At 30.8% G+C, this 15,683-nt stretch overlaps 1 protein-coding gene across 1 annotated transcript in view; it reads left to right on the top strand.

Moving 5' to 3' along the window:
• Emc2 (ER membrane protein complex subunit 2) overlaps positions 1–14,990 on the top strand; it is a 46,436-nt gene extending 31,446 nt beyond the window's left edge. The window contains exons 8-11 of the mRNA XM_026384546.2: positions 9–90; positions 1,064–1,174; positions 3,192–3,296; positions 11,569–14,990. Of these exons, the coding sequence (XP_026240331.1) occupies positions 9–90; positions 1,064–1,174; positions 3,192–3,296; positions 11,569–11,655 (385 nt within the window). The 3' untranslated portion in view covers positions 11,656–14,990. The remainder of the gene's footprint in view (positions 1–8; positions 91–1,063; positions 1,175–3,191; positions 3,297–11,568) is intronic.
• Positions 14,991–15,683: the final 693 nt, after the last annotated feature.

Genomic DNA, 15,683 nt, shown 5'->3' with positions numbered 1-15,683 from the left:
TTCTTCAGCTATGCAAAAGCAGCCTTTTGTTTAGAGGAGCTTATGATGACTAATCCACACAACCATTTATACTGTCAGCAGTATGCTGAAGTAAGTGTTTTTAGAAACAACAAATTTCTGTGATTTTATTTTTCTTGCTCTTGTGTATTGTTATGGTACTAAGAATATTTTTTTCATTGAGGTGAATATGTAAATATTTAAACCATCTGATGAATATTGTGTGAGGGAATAAGAAATTCTGAATTTTTACTATTACAGTGGAAATGCTGGACTTTCAACTAAAACGGTGAATTCTTTGTGTTTTATATAGTATATTAAACTATTTTCTTTCCTAATATAAATTTATGTCACAATTGTCACCATTTAATTGCTGTGAAATTTACAGTGATTATGGTTTTTAAATTCATATTTTTTGGAAATTCATATTAAGGCCAATATTTTGGGATGAAGGAAGTATTTAATCTGTCTGTGGTTAAAAATGGTGTATAGGGGTTAGGGTTGTGGTTCAGTGGTAGAGCAGTTGCCTAGCATGTGAGGCACTGGGCTCGATTCTCAGCACCACATAAAAATAAATGAAGGTATTGTGTCTATCTACAACTAAAAAAGAAAAGTGGAAAAAAAGAATATCAGTATAATTTTTTGCTATCAGGTTAGAGGACTTCATTATTAAGGAATGCAAAAGGATCATTATTTCCTTAATTATTAGAGTACAAATGTAAAAGGGCAACACAATATCCAGGTCTAGATTTGTAATGGTAGTAACAGAAAATATACTGATGTGTAGCACTTGTAAGGCAATACAAGCAGAAATTTATCTGAGCTTTTTTATTGTGCTAGTAGTTTTAGAAACTACTCAGTGATCTTAATGTTCATAGAATAGAATAGCTTTTTAGGGGAAGTTATGTTAGATTAGATTTAACAACCGTAAGGTGAATTCTTTTAACATCTTGCATTTGTTTACATAATATCTCTTTCGATTACTTAATGCCTATGGTATGATGAAGCATGCTATATTTTAAAGTAGTAAAATAAACAAGTTTCAGCACACTGCAATTTTTAACAGGTTAAATATACCCAGGGTGGACTTGAAAACCTCGAACTTTCAAGAAAGTATTTTGCACAGGCATTGAAACTGAACAACAGAAATATGAGGGCTTTATTTGGGCTTTACATGGTGAGTTGAGGTGCATGCTTAATGTTATTTTGCAAAATCTGTCTTTTAAACTCCATTTAACAATCCTCTTTATCCATTCCTTGTTGTTTTTTTTTTTTTTTTTGTATTAATAACAGTAGCTTGTAAGGCAGTTTTATATTTGAATGTTAAGATATCCTAGCTATTTGACATTTCTGTATAAAATATCTTTTATATCAGAATTGATATCTACTCTTACACAATTAAATAGTAATATATAACAAAGTATATTATATATATTTTAATTGTTTTGATATTCTTGGGTTTGTGCCCAACATTATTTTATTTGTTACCTAAGTTTACTTGTGTGAGATGTTTTTAAACTATGCTAATAAAAAACATTAGAAAATAGAATCTCTAATATGTCAAATTAATTATTTTTATGGCATAGAAAAAAGTTTAGAAATTGTTGGGAGTATGTAGTTATCTACGCTTTATGCCAAATGAAGAGCTTAGAAAAGCCATTTAATAAGAGCTATGGGAAATAAAAGAATTTGTTGAGCTTCATATATAAAATGAACACCTCTGCAATCAAAGAGACTAAGAAAATAAACTTTAATAGGTCAGTTCTTTGAAATTTTGTTTTATTTTACTCTTTCTATGAGTTTTCTAATGAGTATCTTCTTGTTATAGCTCAGTTAAAAAAAAAGACTTGATTTAAAAAGTGATGGGAAGAAATATAAATAATTTTTAGAAAGAAATGACAAAATGTGGCTAGAATATTGTTCAAAGGAATTTTAAGAAAATTCCAAATTTCAAGTGCTTAGAGATATAGTTAAAAGTAATATATGTTACTAAATAAATTAAATACTTACTTTGAAAATTGTGTGACAATACATCATTATTAATAATACATTTACATTGAAATTTATGCACCAGGCATCGTGTTTGCATTTTTTTGTTTTGTTTTAAATCCTTAAATCTTCATTTGAAGTATTTGAATAAATATTTCTGTCATTTCACAGATGGTAAAACTGATATACAGGCTTAATTAATTTACCCAAATATGTACACAGAGCCCCCAAGTGTTTAAGCTGGGATTTCAGTTCAGGCATTTTAATCCAGGCCTTTAACCACTGCATTTACAAAAATTCATATCCAACAAGTGATGAGACACAGAAGTTTTGTTATTAACATACAGATACATCATTGACAGTGGAGGTTAACCTATAACATCCACTTAGGTATAAAAGAAAGGCTTAACCTTTTTATGAATCACTGGGTGACAGATCCTTTTAAGAATAAGATATATTTAAGAATAAAACAGAATTTATACCTTACTCTTCCCCAGAAATACAACATACATTTAAAAATTAGGATATGATTTGAGGGATTTATAGATTCTTCATGGGTCCAGATTAAGAATTTCTTACTTAAATACGTTTTTAAAAAGGAGAAGGTATAACAAATTGTAGTTATTAATGAATTCTGTAGAATAAAACTTAAAAGCTCTTTAGCGAAAAGAGAAATAGGTTAGTTAAAAGAATGTTCTTTCAAAGGTCTTCTGTTGAAGTTGTTTTTGTCAAGTCAGATCACTCCTATTGGACTGAAATTTTTTCACTTGTTAGTATAGTATAAATTATTTTTGAGATTTCTATTAATACTCAGTGCTTCTGACATTGGAAAGCTGATTCTATTCAGTAACAAGAATATGCATTACTAAAATTCTAATGAGAAAGTACTTTTTGGTTTACAAAAGTATGTTTCCATGGCTTCTTTATTTAAGTGATAGGGGCTTTTACCTTTCAGATTTGTGGTAGATATACAATTAAATAACTTCAGGTATCATTTAAAATACCCTTTTGTCTCATTACTTTGGATTATGCTGTATTTTAAAATGTTTTCATTTTTAAACACTAATTTCATTCAACTTTATTTTTTAAAGCTTTTGATAGTTTTAAAATTTTTTTGTTATCAATTCACTGCAACTGTTACCCTTACATGTTTTTGATTGGCTAGAATAAAAGAAATTTTGCTTTTGATGTTTCTTTTTTTTTAGTCTGCAAGTCATATCGCTTCTAATCCAAAAGCAAGTGCAAAAATGAAAAAGGACAACATGAAATATGCTAGTTGGGCAGCTAGCCAAATAAACAGAGCTTATCAGGTTAGTATTAATAATTTTGTTTTTATGTAGATGAGTTAATGTATTTCTTAGTGATTTTTGTCTCTTCAAACTTTGGTAAATATGAAGTAATTTTAAAACTTCATGTAAGATAAATAGCATGATCCATTTCAAAAGCATATTTGGTATGTGAATGTATTATTAATCAGAGGTATCCCAAGAAATAAAGAAGGAAGGGAAAACCTAAAAATAAATGAACCAAACTATTAAAGTTTCTGCAGTCTGCTTACACTTTAAATCTTATATTAAAACTTCTACATTCATTTCTTAGTTCTCTGAAGCTCATCTCTAAGAGATTTTTCAGGAAATATTTTTAAAGGAAAATTTGCTCATGGGAAAAAATATTTTTTCACATCTTCCATTGTTTATAACTAGCAGCCTTTATATTTAAAGGATAGTTTGACTGTTTATGTATTCTTGGCTTACATTTACTTTAATTATGTATCTTAATCATGTAGTTTAATTGTTATTTAGGATAAAATTTTGCTGTCAAGAAGCCTAATGCCATCCTGAGTTTCTCTCAGAAGTGATTTAGACTTTTATCTGGTACTCAAAAGAATTTGTTCTTTTCCTTTAAAATCTAACAATCTCACTATGATATGTATTGTTGGTTATTCTTGTATAAGTTTTCCTAAGTACACAACACAGTTGTTTAATATGTAGATTCAGTAATTTTCTTTGAGAAAAGATACTTTTAGAATTATAGTTATAGATTTTTTTTTCCACTTGCTTTAGTTTTTTCTTCAGGGCTCCAATTATAAGTATATTGGATTTCCTTTCCTTACCTCCTATTCATTTTCTCTCAGATTTTTTTTCTGTCATTTTTTGTATTCTTTTTCTCTTCATAATAATTTTTTATACAATTTTTTTTCTTGTTTTTCACTTATAATAAGACAGTTTTACTGGGCTGTTAAGAGGAAACATGGAATGTGGGGAGTGGAAGATAGGATAGGGTAGCTTTCCCAACTTGACTATTCTATGGCTTCCTCCTTTTTGTTACAGACAACTTGATTAAGACCTTTCTGTATATCCAGTGCTTGTCAGAACTAACATACAATATTTACTTCATGGTAGTTCTCTGTTCTACCCTAAAAAAATTCTAACGATCTTGGATTCTGAAATATTACTCTCAACTTTAAATGTTATATAGTGCTGTGCCAGTTTTTTTTTTTAATATTTTATTTTTTAGTTTTCGGCGGACACAACATCTTTGTTTTTATGTGGTGCTGAGGATCGAACCCGGGCCGCACGCATGCCAGGCGAGCGTGCTACTGCTTGAGCCTCATCCCCAGCCCTGTTTTGTTTTTTTAATAGGTGCCTCTGGGCATTACTCCCTTCTTATGTTCCTTATCTGAACAGTCTTCCTCTTAGCATCTGAACAGTCTTCCTCTTAGTATATGTTTTTTGCTTCAGTTTTTTCTCCTAGTATGAGGTTTTTAAATTTGGCTTCAGTTATTCCTCCTGGTATGAGGTTTTGTGCTTCTGTAAGAGAGTGTTGGCTGACTATTTGAGAGATTTTGAGGCCTTAGATGTAAACTTACTTAATTTCTCATTTGCACAGTTTATTACACTTGCTTTTGATTTGGAGCTTGTGAAGACTTTCCAAGTTTTGTAGACCATTTATAATTCATCAACTTAGGTTTCCTTGTTGAAGGGATTAATGCTTGCTCATGATTTTATTTTTGGTTTCTTAAAAAGAGTAAGTGGGTTGTTCTGTTACTTTGTGTTGCTCCTGTTGCAGACTTGTTGATCTTTTATAGGTCTTTCTGCTACTGGTGACAAAATCACATTCTAGGGTTTTAGAAAGAAGACGTAATGTGGGCTTTGTTTTCTTCTGTGTTGGTTTTGTTTTTGGTGCTGTTTGATTCTTTATTTTCATATTCCTGGTTGGAGAAGATAGGAGAGATTTAATTTAAAAGTTTAGTGTCATCTTAATCATGGCATTTAAAATCACCTTTGTGTAGTTATATGTTGCAGAGAATGTTAGTGTTTTTTAGTGTATTGTAAATCAAAATATTTATAGATACCAGCTAGATTGTTCTGCTTAAAAACACAGTTTGAGATATCTCAGATCTGTAATAGATAGGGTTACACAATAAGTAGGCCTGTGTTTGTGTGAGTGATTGAATTAAAAATAAAACTTGTATAATACAAAACTAATAGTATGCGCACTTCATCATTGTTTTAACTTATCTTTGAGAAACAACTAACTACTAGGTTCTTTTTTTGACATGACTATGTTTTTTAAATCCATTTCTATTAAATTGTAACATAGAAAAAAGAACACAAGTCATAAATATGCATCTAGGCACATAAATATTAACATCACCTCCTGATAGGTCCTTGCAATATCTACTTTTCAAGAGTACTGACTTATAACTTTGTAATTTATGGCATCATACACTTGTATTCATTTTCTCCTGATCTCTCTCACTATTAGGTTTATGAGATTTACCCTTGTATATGACTATAGTTTATTCATTTTTATTATACTGTAGTATATTGAATGACTATATTACAATATATCTACTCAGTTGTTGACGGGCAGTTGGATTATTTTCTGTTTGGGACTATTCTGAATAGCGCTGCACTGAATTTTTTTGTTTGGTCAACATTAACATACATTTCTGATGCATATATACTTTTCAGTGGAAATTTTGGGTCATAGAGTATGTGTATATTGAACTGTAGTAGATGTAGACAGTTTTACAAGTTAGTTGACTTACTCCTACAAGTAACTTAAAGAATTCTCATCACTTATATCTTCACTAACACTTGGTTCTGTCAGTCTTTGTAATTATATCTATTCTGGTATGTGTATGGTGGTATTTCGTTTATTTTATTTTTGCATCTTCCAGTGAGAATTCTGTCGTGTTTATTGGCCATTTGGATATCCTCTTTTATAAAGTCTTATCTTTTTCTTATTGGTTTGTATGACTTTTTCTTTTTTTCTTTCTTTTTTCTTTTTTTTGGTTTTCTGATTATGAGCCCTTTTCTGGTTATGTATGTAGCAAATACCTCTCTTTTCTTACTCTCCTTCTCAAATGAGTTTGACAAATAGAAGTTCTAAAGTTAAATGTGATCAAATTTATCAGTGATATCCTTCATGGATATATCATGGTTTGTACTTTTTATTTTTTGTTAATAAATTTTTTGCTACTCAATGGTCAAAAGAGTCTTGTGTGTCTTCAGGAATTCTAGTTTTTTACTTTCATATGTAAATCCATAGTTTACTTGGAAAAGATTTTTATTTACGATGTGACATAGCAGCCATTTCATCCCATGTGGATATCCATTGTTTTCTGTCCTTCTCTGTATTCTACTATGAATCCCATTCCATGGAACTAGTTCCGTGTATTAAAGAAGACACAGATGGTAGATCTGTATTGTCTGGGTTCAAAATTTAGCTCTGATATTTATTAACTATGCAACATTGGATAAATTGCATAATATCTCTGGACCTGGATTTTCTTTTAGAAGTATTCTGAGAAGTAGAATAAAGGAAAGGGAGCAGGGGGAAGGAAGTAATGGGGGTTGAATTGGATCAGTGATATACTATGCTTGTATAATTATGTCAAAATGAACCCATATATTACATATAACTACAATGCACTAATTTAAAAAAGTGAAAGTATTCTGAGGAGTTAAGCTTTATTATATTATGAATTACATTGGAATTACATCACCAAATTACATTATGAATCATTTCAAATTCACGTTCTTATGCCTATTCCCATCATTGCAATTAAAATAATAGTTAAAAATAACAAACATTTATAGAGGCTGTATTATGAATTACATATTTTTCCTATTTTACAGGGCTTTTTATTTTTGTTTTACATTGCTGAGGATTGAACTCAGGTCCTCCTGCTTGCTAAGCAAGCATTCTAACACTGAGCTATATCCCCAGCCCACCTGTTTTAAAAATGAAGAAATTAAAGCACAGAAAGATTAAATAATGCTCCCAAAGTGACATACCTGGTTAATGACAGCTGTTTTCAAACACAGTAAGGCTAACTCCAGAGTTGATATTCTTAAGGGTAATAATATACTGCCTCTATAAGATGTGTCAGGTATAAATGTATCTGAAGATGTTAATGTAGTTTCTAATTCTTTCCTCAGTTCTATTTTCTTGTGAACAATTGACATTCTACCTGTGCTTATTTCTCTCTTCATTTAGGATATACAGCTCTCAATAGTATAAAATTACTATAATTACTATAACTCAAGAACTCTTTTCAGTGATGGAAAGCCCAGTTGATCAAGTCTCTAGCCAAATACACCCTTCCTGCTCTATGAGATGCGTTTGTTTATAGAACCAAATTCTGTTTTTAGTTCCATGTGCCTGCCCTCCTTCTCTCCTTGCACACTCTCTCAATATGTTGTGAGATCCATTTTCTTTTCATAAAGTCTTATAAATTCTGAGTGTTCTTTGGAAAAACTATGAAAGCACTACTGGTGCTCCTCAGGCATTGAGTATTACACCATACTTAGAGATATCTTAGACTTCTTACTGAAGGTGTGATTTGTCTTTTCTTCATTCTATAGGAAAGACAAGGCATGGAAATTTTCTTGTCAATTTCTCAATTCATTTTGAATATCACCGTAGGAAGATAACACACCTCTCAGTTGGTCCTGTCAGGTTTCTGTATAGCAATGTGTAATACTCCTGAATGAGGAATAACCTCTCATACAAAATTTATTTTTATTTCAACACCAGAAAAGGAACAGGTTTTAAAATCTTTTGGTGTTTTTGAAGCTTTCATATTCTATACTTTCTCTAGGAAGTTTCTCGGTATTCTTTCTGTAAACCAAATTCTTAAATATTTGTATCCATTAACTTTTGCATACTTAGTGATTTAAAATACCTTATTTGCTTATGATTCTGTAGGTAGGCAGTTTGGTGTGAGATCTGCTGAGTAATTGTGGTAGTTTTGGCTGAATTCATTCATATTTCTGCTGGTATGCCATAGTTGGTTAACTCACTTAAATAGCTGACAGTTGACTCCATCAGCTGGAGATACTAGATCTTTTCTCTCATTTGGCAGGCTAACTTGGGCTTATTCACATGATAGTTTCAGGATTCCAAGAGGAGCTAATAGGCAAACTACAATATGCACAGGCTTAAAAAGCCTCTAATTGTATCATATTTTGCTAGTATTTCATTGGACAAAACAACTCACTTGGTTCACCCAGATTCAAGGGACACAAGTTCTATAAATCTTTAAGTCACATCCTTTTGTTTTAGTTTATTTTGCCTTTTTATCCACTTTGTTACAATAGAATTATGTACACTGCACACATTTAAAGTGTATTGTGAAGATACACAGCATTTTCATCACCCCCGAAAGTTTCCATCTGTCTCTTTGTAGTCAGTCCTCCCCACCCACACATAGCAGGCAAGCAGTCATTTGATATTTATCACTCCAAATTAATTTTGCCTGCACCAAAACTTTATGTAAATGAGATCATAGGTTATGGGCTCTCTAGTGTCTGGCTTCTTTCACTCAGCATGTTTCTGAGATTCATCCATCTGCCATTCTATTCTATTTATCCTATTACTTTGTCGGCCCATACTATTTTCCACAAATTGTGTGAGCTAATTTTTGTTCAGTGTGTCCCAGTTGTTAAAATGGACACATCATTGATTTCTGGTTTTGATATGCAAGATTATTTGGTTGTTTTATTGTTCTTTTGATGAGTTTTCTTATAGATCCAAAAAAGAAGTATGAAAGAAGAGTTTACTTAATTACATATAACTGTATGAAAAGAAAACCACAAAATTTGTGAATAATGTGGAAAAGTACATCCTCCAGAGATTGACATTTTTGTGATTAGGTAAATTCTGGGATCTGTTCGAGAACTTTGTGACTCTCATCTAGGCATGTAAATTAGAATTAAGTATAAAATAAATATTCCTTATAGTAATGTTTTTCTAGATATTTATGAATGAAAGAAAAATGAATTTTTAAAGATGGTTTTTCTTCATCTCCACTGAATAATGAAATAATATAGCTACTGCTTGCTTTTCACTTAAATAATTGGTTTAGCATGTTCAATAAAAGCAAGCACATTTGATTAATGCTCATGAAAAACTTTAACGTGAACCTGCTAACAATTCTCCAGATAAATGCTCTTTGGTATACTGTTAAATTCACCTATGCTATTGAGCCATATGTTATCTGTGATTACAGGGGTGATTCTGTTATTATCCTTGGGAAACAGAAAATTAAATCATGATTTGAAGAAAAAAATGTAATTCCAGCATAATCAGTTAAATCGCTATGTAATTCTGGGATAGCAGAATAATTACATGTCAGGCAAAATTTGAAGTGATAGATTTATATTCCCAGTTTTGTTTTTGTTTGTTCTGACACAATTTAGGTTGGTTTATTGTAAATTGCAGTTTTGTCAGTAGTGTTTGACACCATCTTAGATGATGTTTTAAAATTAGCTAATTAAAAAAAATCACACTTCCTATTATATTTGTTAGGTACAAATCAAGAAAAATACTACAGCTTAACATTCATATTAGAACATTAGCTTTCTACAATTTTTAAATGTTTGCTGCTTTAAAACATTAAGAGTCAATGTTATCACATGGTATCCTATTTTTGTACCCCTCCCCCAACCCATCAAAGCTTCTCTTCTCAGAATTAGACCTTTAAGTATCTGATTAGGACCATTCCTGTTTACATTGGGTAGGCAGTGGTAAAAGAAAAGGCTTTCTGTTCTTTGTAGATCCTTGTGAAGGTGAATTTATCAACTGGGATAATATAAGTAATAACCATGCCTCACATCCTTTATTTGCCAAGGGAAATGAAGAAAAAAAAATGTTTTAAATGTGGTGTTACTGTTGCCATATTTTATAATTACAAATTGTATTTTTAACATTTCAGTTCTTAGTGATACTTTAATTCAGGGAAAAATAAAATTGATCTTGATTTTTATGAGCTTTTCTCTTTCCATGGCATTTCCCTTAAAAAAAAAAAAAAAACTTTTTATTTACTCTATTAAGTAAAGATTCAACTACAGAAGCTAATGTTTTAGGAACTAGGGGAGTTGTAATGTTATGCTGTAGCCAGAAGGGTCAGAGACAGGTTACCAATTTGTGAAGCCTATGCCTCTATAATGTTACCTGTACTTGATTATTTAATCTTTCTGAACAGGTCATGAGAAGTTTTGCTTAGTTAATTACAAAAGAGAAGAAACACATCATAAATCAAGTACTAAGTACTTAAGATAGCATTGCTATTTGAAGGCAGGATCAGTCGCTTTAAAATATGTTGTCTAGATGTTAGATGTTACTAATACCACATTTTAATTAATACTTTGACCAAGGGAAAACAGATAATATAATTAAGCTTTCCTCCATCCTCATAACACTTATTTATCAGTTAAATCTGTTGTGTTAAATCAGACTGATAAATGATGGAGATTGTCAGTCCAGTTAGAAAACTCATTTTGAAATCAGCATGGGGTATTCAACAGTGTTCAACCCCACAGGTTATGTGTACTATATTGAATTTAAGATGCCATGAGTTTACTTTTATATATAGAGAGATAGTACTTGATGTATTATTTTTGGTTTTCATTATAAAATCCAACCCCAGTTTAGTTTTATAAAGTAAATTACAATTTCATAAACTAGAAAATGGATATTTAAAAATATGTTGCATCATTTTAATATGTTGTGTGGAGTGTTGACAGGCTTTGTGCTACAAAAACATATCATTAGTCAACTGATAAATCTGTAAACTTAAAATATGACCAACTTTGACTTTTTTGATTACTTGCAACGTGAAAATATTTAATAAAAAGTACTTTAATTTACATTATATCTTTGTTTGAAACTGTAAGAATCTGTTTAGAGGTGAGATAAGTGGAAATTATTATTGTGTGCCTTAATAAATATGTTAAATTTCTAAAATTTATGCTTGTTATTTTATGCATGTTTGGGGTCTGAATATGAGATAGTTTTGAAATCAAATCTATGATGTTATCATACTACTTAAAACCAACCAAGTATGGAGTGAAACCTTTGTACACTTCAACTGAGGATGAAACCTTAATAAAAAGGTTCTTAAACCTTAACTTTTGTTCTTATGAAGATGTTTGATTCCATGCTAGTGAGAAAATAGTTAATGTTAAGTTTCATTAGCAATATGAAGGTGATGTTGTGATTTTTTTTTTTTTTTTAACTTGCGATTGAAATTGAGCCTAATAGAGCTTTCTTTTGTTGTTGTTTAATTAGTTTGCAGGCCGAAGTAAGAAGGAAACCAAATACTCTCTAAAGGCAGTTGAAGACATGCTGGAAACATTGCAGATCACCCAGTCTTAAGGTTTCAAAAACTCTTTGACATTAGATTTCACAACTGCACAGTTGAGATTATTGACCTGTGACTTATTTAACTAAATGCCTAGTGCTATTTATATTCTAATTTTCTGTGAAGAGGCAGTTGTAAAGAATGTGTTTATATAAGCCTAAAAATGCCTTTTACTACTAAGCAGGGAGATGGGGGAAATCCATGGAAGAAAGATATAAGACCTATTGATTGTACATCGGTCTTTTCATATCACATATATAACTGCTTTTAATCCACAATCTGATGTAGAAATAAACCTTGTTAAATAAACCATGATGATTTGTTAAACTTGCATATGAAGATCCTAGCTTCTTTTTTGTTGTAATCATATTATTGTCTAGCTCAATTTCTAGTTAACTCCTCACTGATGATTGGAAATACACAGCATACCTAACTTACTTGTTTATAATATTAGGTTGGATTTTGCTTTGCATTCCTTTGGGCTGTTTAAATTACTTTGCTATGTTCTGAAATCTTGTTTTTAAAGTATGTCATTCTCCAAAGTTCTGCAATATCTGTGAAATTTTTGTTTTGATGTAGATATTTCTACTTATAAAATGCCTTAAGGTTAGTCTGTGCTGTAACACTTCAATTTAGCCTTTTCACAAATTATATTTATTGAAATATAACTGTAAATTACATAAAGGTATATTTAAGTACATAGAGAATAGGGATTAAAGAGGTTGCAGTGGTTGAGTTCCCTTCAGTTTTGGCAAGTGATAAAATTTAAACTATCTTTAGAAATAGAATTATTACAATTCTCATATTCTATTAACTTCCTGGTTATAATTACATTTTCTTATTTTCATGAAAAACAATCTTTATCCTGTCTTCAACAGTATTTTACATGTTTCAATGGAAAAGAAAGGACTTTGAAAGTTAAACATTTTATTTAGACACAAATCAGTTTTTAAAACAGGTAGTTGCTCTTAAGGACAAATATTTATTGTTAGTATTAGTTTGTAATTTATATATGTATATTTAAATTAAACTTATTTTTGCTAACAATATACAAGGCTTCCAAACTTGTCATTGCTGGATTTGGGCAAGTAGGGACTGTGGAGAATTTTAATAACCTGTAAGTCTTTAGGAAGAAAACTATTGCCAATATCCACTTCTTTTAACTTTTGAATGATTCTTTCTATTAGTAAATCACTCTTTATATTTAGTCTAATATTCCATGTTACAGTCTTTTTCATCTTATTCTGTAGTGAGTAATAAGCAGCTGATTAAATATCTTCTGTGAAATAATTTCTCCCATATGCAGATAATTCTTCCCTACTGATCTTTGTTTTCACAGAGATGTACTCTTTGTGTACATGAAACTGGTAAATGTATTTTCACCATGATCAACAATTTCAAATTTACATTTGCTATAAAGAAACTAGTGCCTGCTCATTGTCCTGCTACCTTTTCTCCTTCTGACCACCCATCATCACTAGATTACTATTTACTTTACCAATTGTTATTTGTGTAATAGTTAATTTCTTGCCTTCTATAGCTGTCAGTCTTAGCTTCACTTCATTTTTACTCATAAAAAATAAAGTTATTTTTTAGATAACTTCTTGCCAAGAGTTTTTACTTATTAAGTACTTTGTCATTTCAACCTAAATGTACTGAAAATCCCATCGTGGCAGACAATTCTCAACATATTCCTATTACTTCTATTTCTTTTCATTGACAATACCATTTTGCCTGGATAGTGCTGAAGATCCTTCTCCTCAAAGAGATTAGAATATCCCAGAGGATATATCTTAATTGATTTAAAAGAGAAGTGGTAGTTTTCTTGTGGTCAGTGATTAGACCAAGGCAGAACTTTTTGCAGTAAAGGAAATTGTATTCATGCCATGTGCTGTGGTAGCTACTAGCCATTAGTGGCTTTTGAGCACTAGAAATGCTCCTGGACTCTTAGTGCAACTGTGATATTCAGTTTCTAATTTTTAAAATTTAAATAGTCACATTACTTTTGACTATCTTACTGGACAAATCTCAGGTGTGGGATGCAACAGTTCAGCTAATGAAATTCATAGAAGCCTTCTGGGAGGGTTCTCCTTTCAAATGAAGAAGTCAGAGCTTTGTGCCTCTTTCTCCTTCTGACTGAGTGCCAATAAGAAAATTGTAACAACTGTTTTACAACCGTGAAATGGCAAATGTGAGAATTGAAAGTTACATTTGAAAGGTATAGCTCATAGATTAGGGAGAACCTGGCTCCCTGATGACATTGTTGAACACCTGAACCAACATGAGCAATTGCCAACCTGTGCACTTTTTTATTTGAGAGAAAATAACTCCTGGTTGTTTAAGACACTGTGTTTGGGGTTCCACTTTTTTTTAACTGTATATGTTTCTAATATATCCACCATTCAATTTTTTTTAACACACAAAGCTCTTATTTTAGACATCAGGAATGCTGTTTCAGAATATAATCATTTAAAGCAAGCAGATAGTTATTTAAACTAAATTACCTATTTAAAATATTTTATTATAAATAGTCATTATGAGAACTATTACAAAATACTTAGAACTGTTTTCAACCTCTTTGACTTTGAATCTCTGTTGTGCCCTTATCTTCGTCCACACTCTTTTGGCAGGTAAAACCTCTGTTATGAGCTGAATTGTGTTCCTACAAAATTTGTAGTCTTTCCTTATATAATAAAGTCTTTCTTGACTCTTCATCCAGAATATTAAGGTCAGGCCTCTCTGTCACATGCTCTTTTTGTGTGTGTGTGTGCCTACTAGTAATTTGTTTATAATGTTACATTTTGGAATACTTTAGGACTTAACAAGAAGTTGCAAAAATGTTAGAGAGTCTTCTATATGATTAGTACAGCTTTTCCCTTTTATAATATCTTATATAATGATAGTACATTGTTAAACTGGGAAATTGACATTGCAGCAATACTACTAACTCAGGTAAAGAGCTTATTGAGATTTTACAATTTTTACATGCTTTTTTTCTGTTTATGAACTATTCTCATGCGTAGATTCATGTTACAATCAGGTCATAGAACTCTTCATCTCTACAAACTAATTCTAAATGGTTATGCCCTCATCTAACCCTAATGCTTCATAACTATAATTTTGTCACTTAAATAATATTATATAAATGGAATCTTATAAAGTATGTAACCTTTTAAGACTTTTTTCATCTATCATATTACCCTTTTAAATCCTCAGTGTTGTTTGTCAGTAGTTTGTTCCTTTTTATCACTAATTAATATTCCATTTTACCAATGTACCACAATCTCTTAATCCAGTTACCATGGAAGGACATTTGAGTTATTTCCAATTTTTGCTTATTGCAAATAAAGTTTCTGTGAAGATTTGTTTACTGAGTCTTGGATGAACATGAAATTTTCATTTCTGTAGTATAAATAAATACTTGAAATATGATTGGGTTGTATGGTAAATGCATAATTACCCTTATTAGAAACTGCCAAATATTTAAGAATAAATAACAGCAATTTTACATTATCTCTTTCAGAAAATACAGGAAAAGGGAATACCTCCCACCTGATTAGTTGAAACCAACATTATTCTGATACCAAAATAAGAAAATAAGAAAAAGTGATTATAAGAAAAGAGAAGTAGAAGTGCTTTCATGAAATAGACACAAAATATCAGCAGTTCGAATTTGTGAAAGACAGGAATTCAGGTCTGATTAAATACTTGAAATTCAATGTATTTCATCACATTAGGAAGAAAATCAGAAAAATACAGAATAAACATTTTGCAAAACAATACCCATTTATGATTCAAAACCAAACCAAACCTCAGAAACAAAAGAAAACATCTTCAGCTTAGTAAATAGCATCTACAACAACTTAATGATAAAAGACTGAATGCATTCTGGGAATAAGGGAAGGACATGTGTTGTCATTGCTTCTGTTCTACTTCTATTCAACATGGCGCTTTACATTTAAATACCCTAAGGAAATGAAAAACATACAGATTGAAAAATAAAATGTCCTTATTTGCAGATAATATTATCTACATGGGAAGT

Source organism: Urocitellus parryii, chromosome 7 (assembly GCF_045843805.1).
Source record: "Urocitellus parryii isolate mUroPar1 chromosome 7, mUroPar1.hap1, whole genome shotgun sequence".
Lineage (NCBI taxonomy): Eukaryota > Metazoa > Chordata > Mammalia > Rodentia > Sciuridae > Urocitellus > Urocitellus parryii.
The sequence above is the reverse complement of the archived record's forward strand: the minus strand, read 5'-3'. Positions and strand labels throughout refer to the sequence as shown.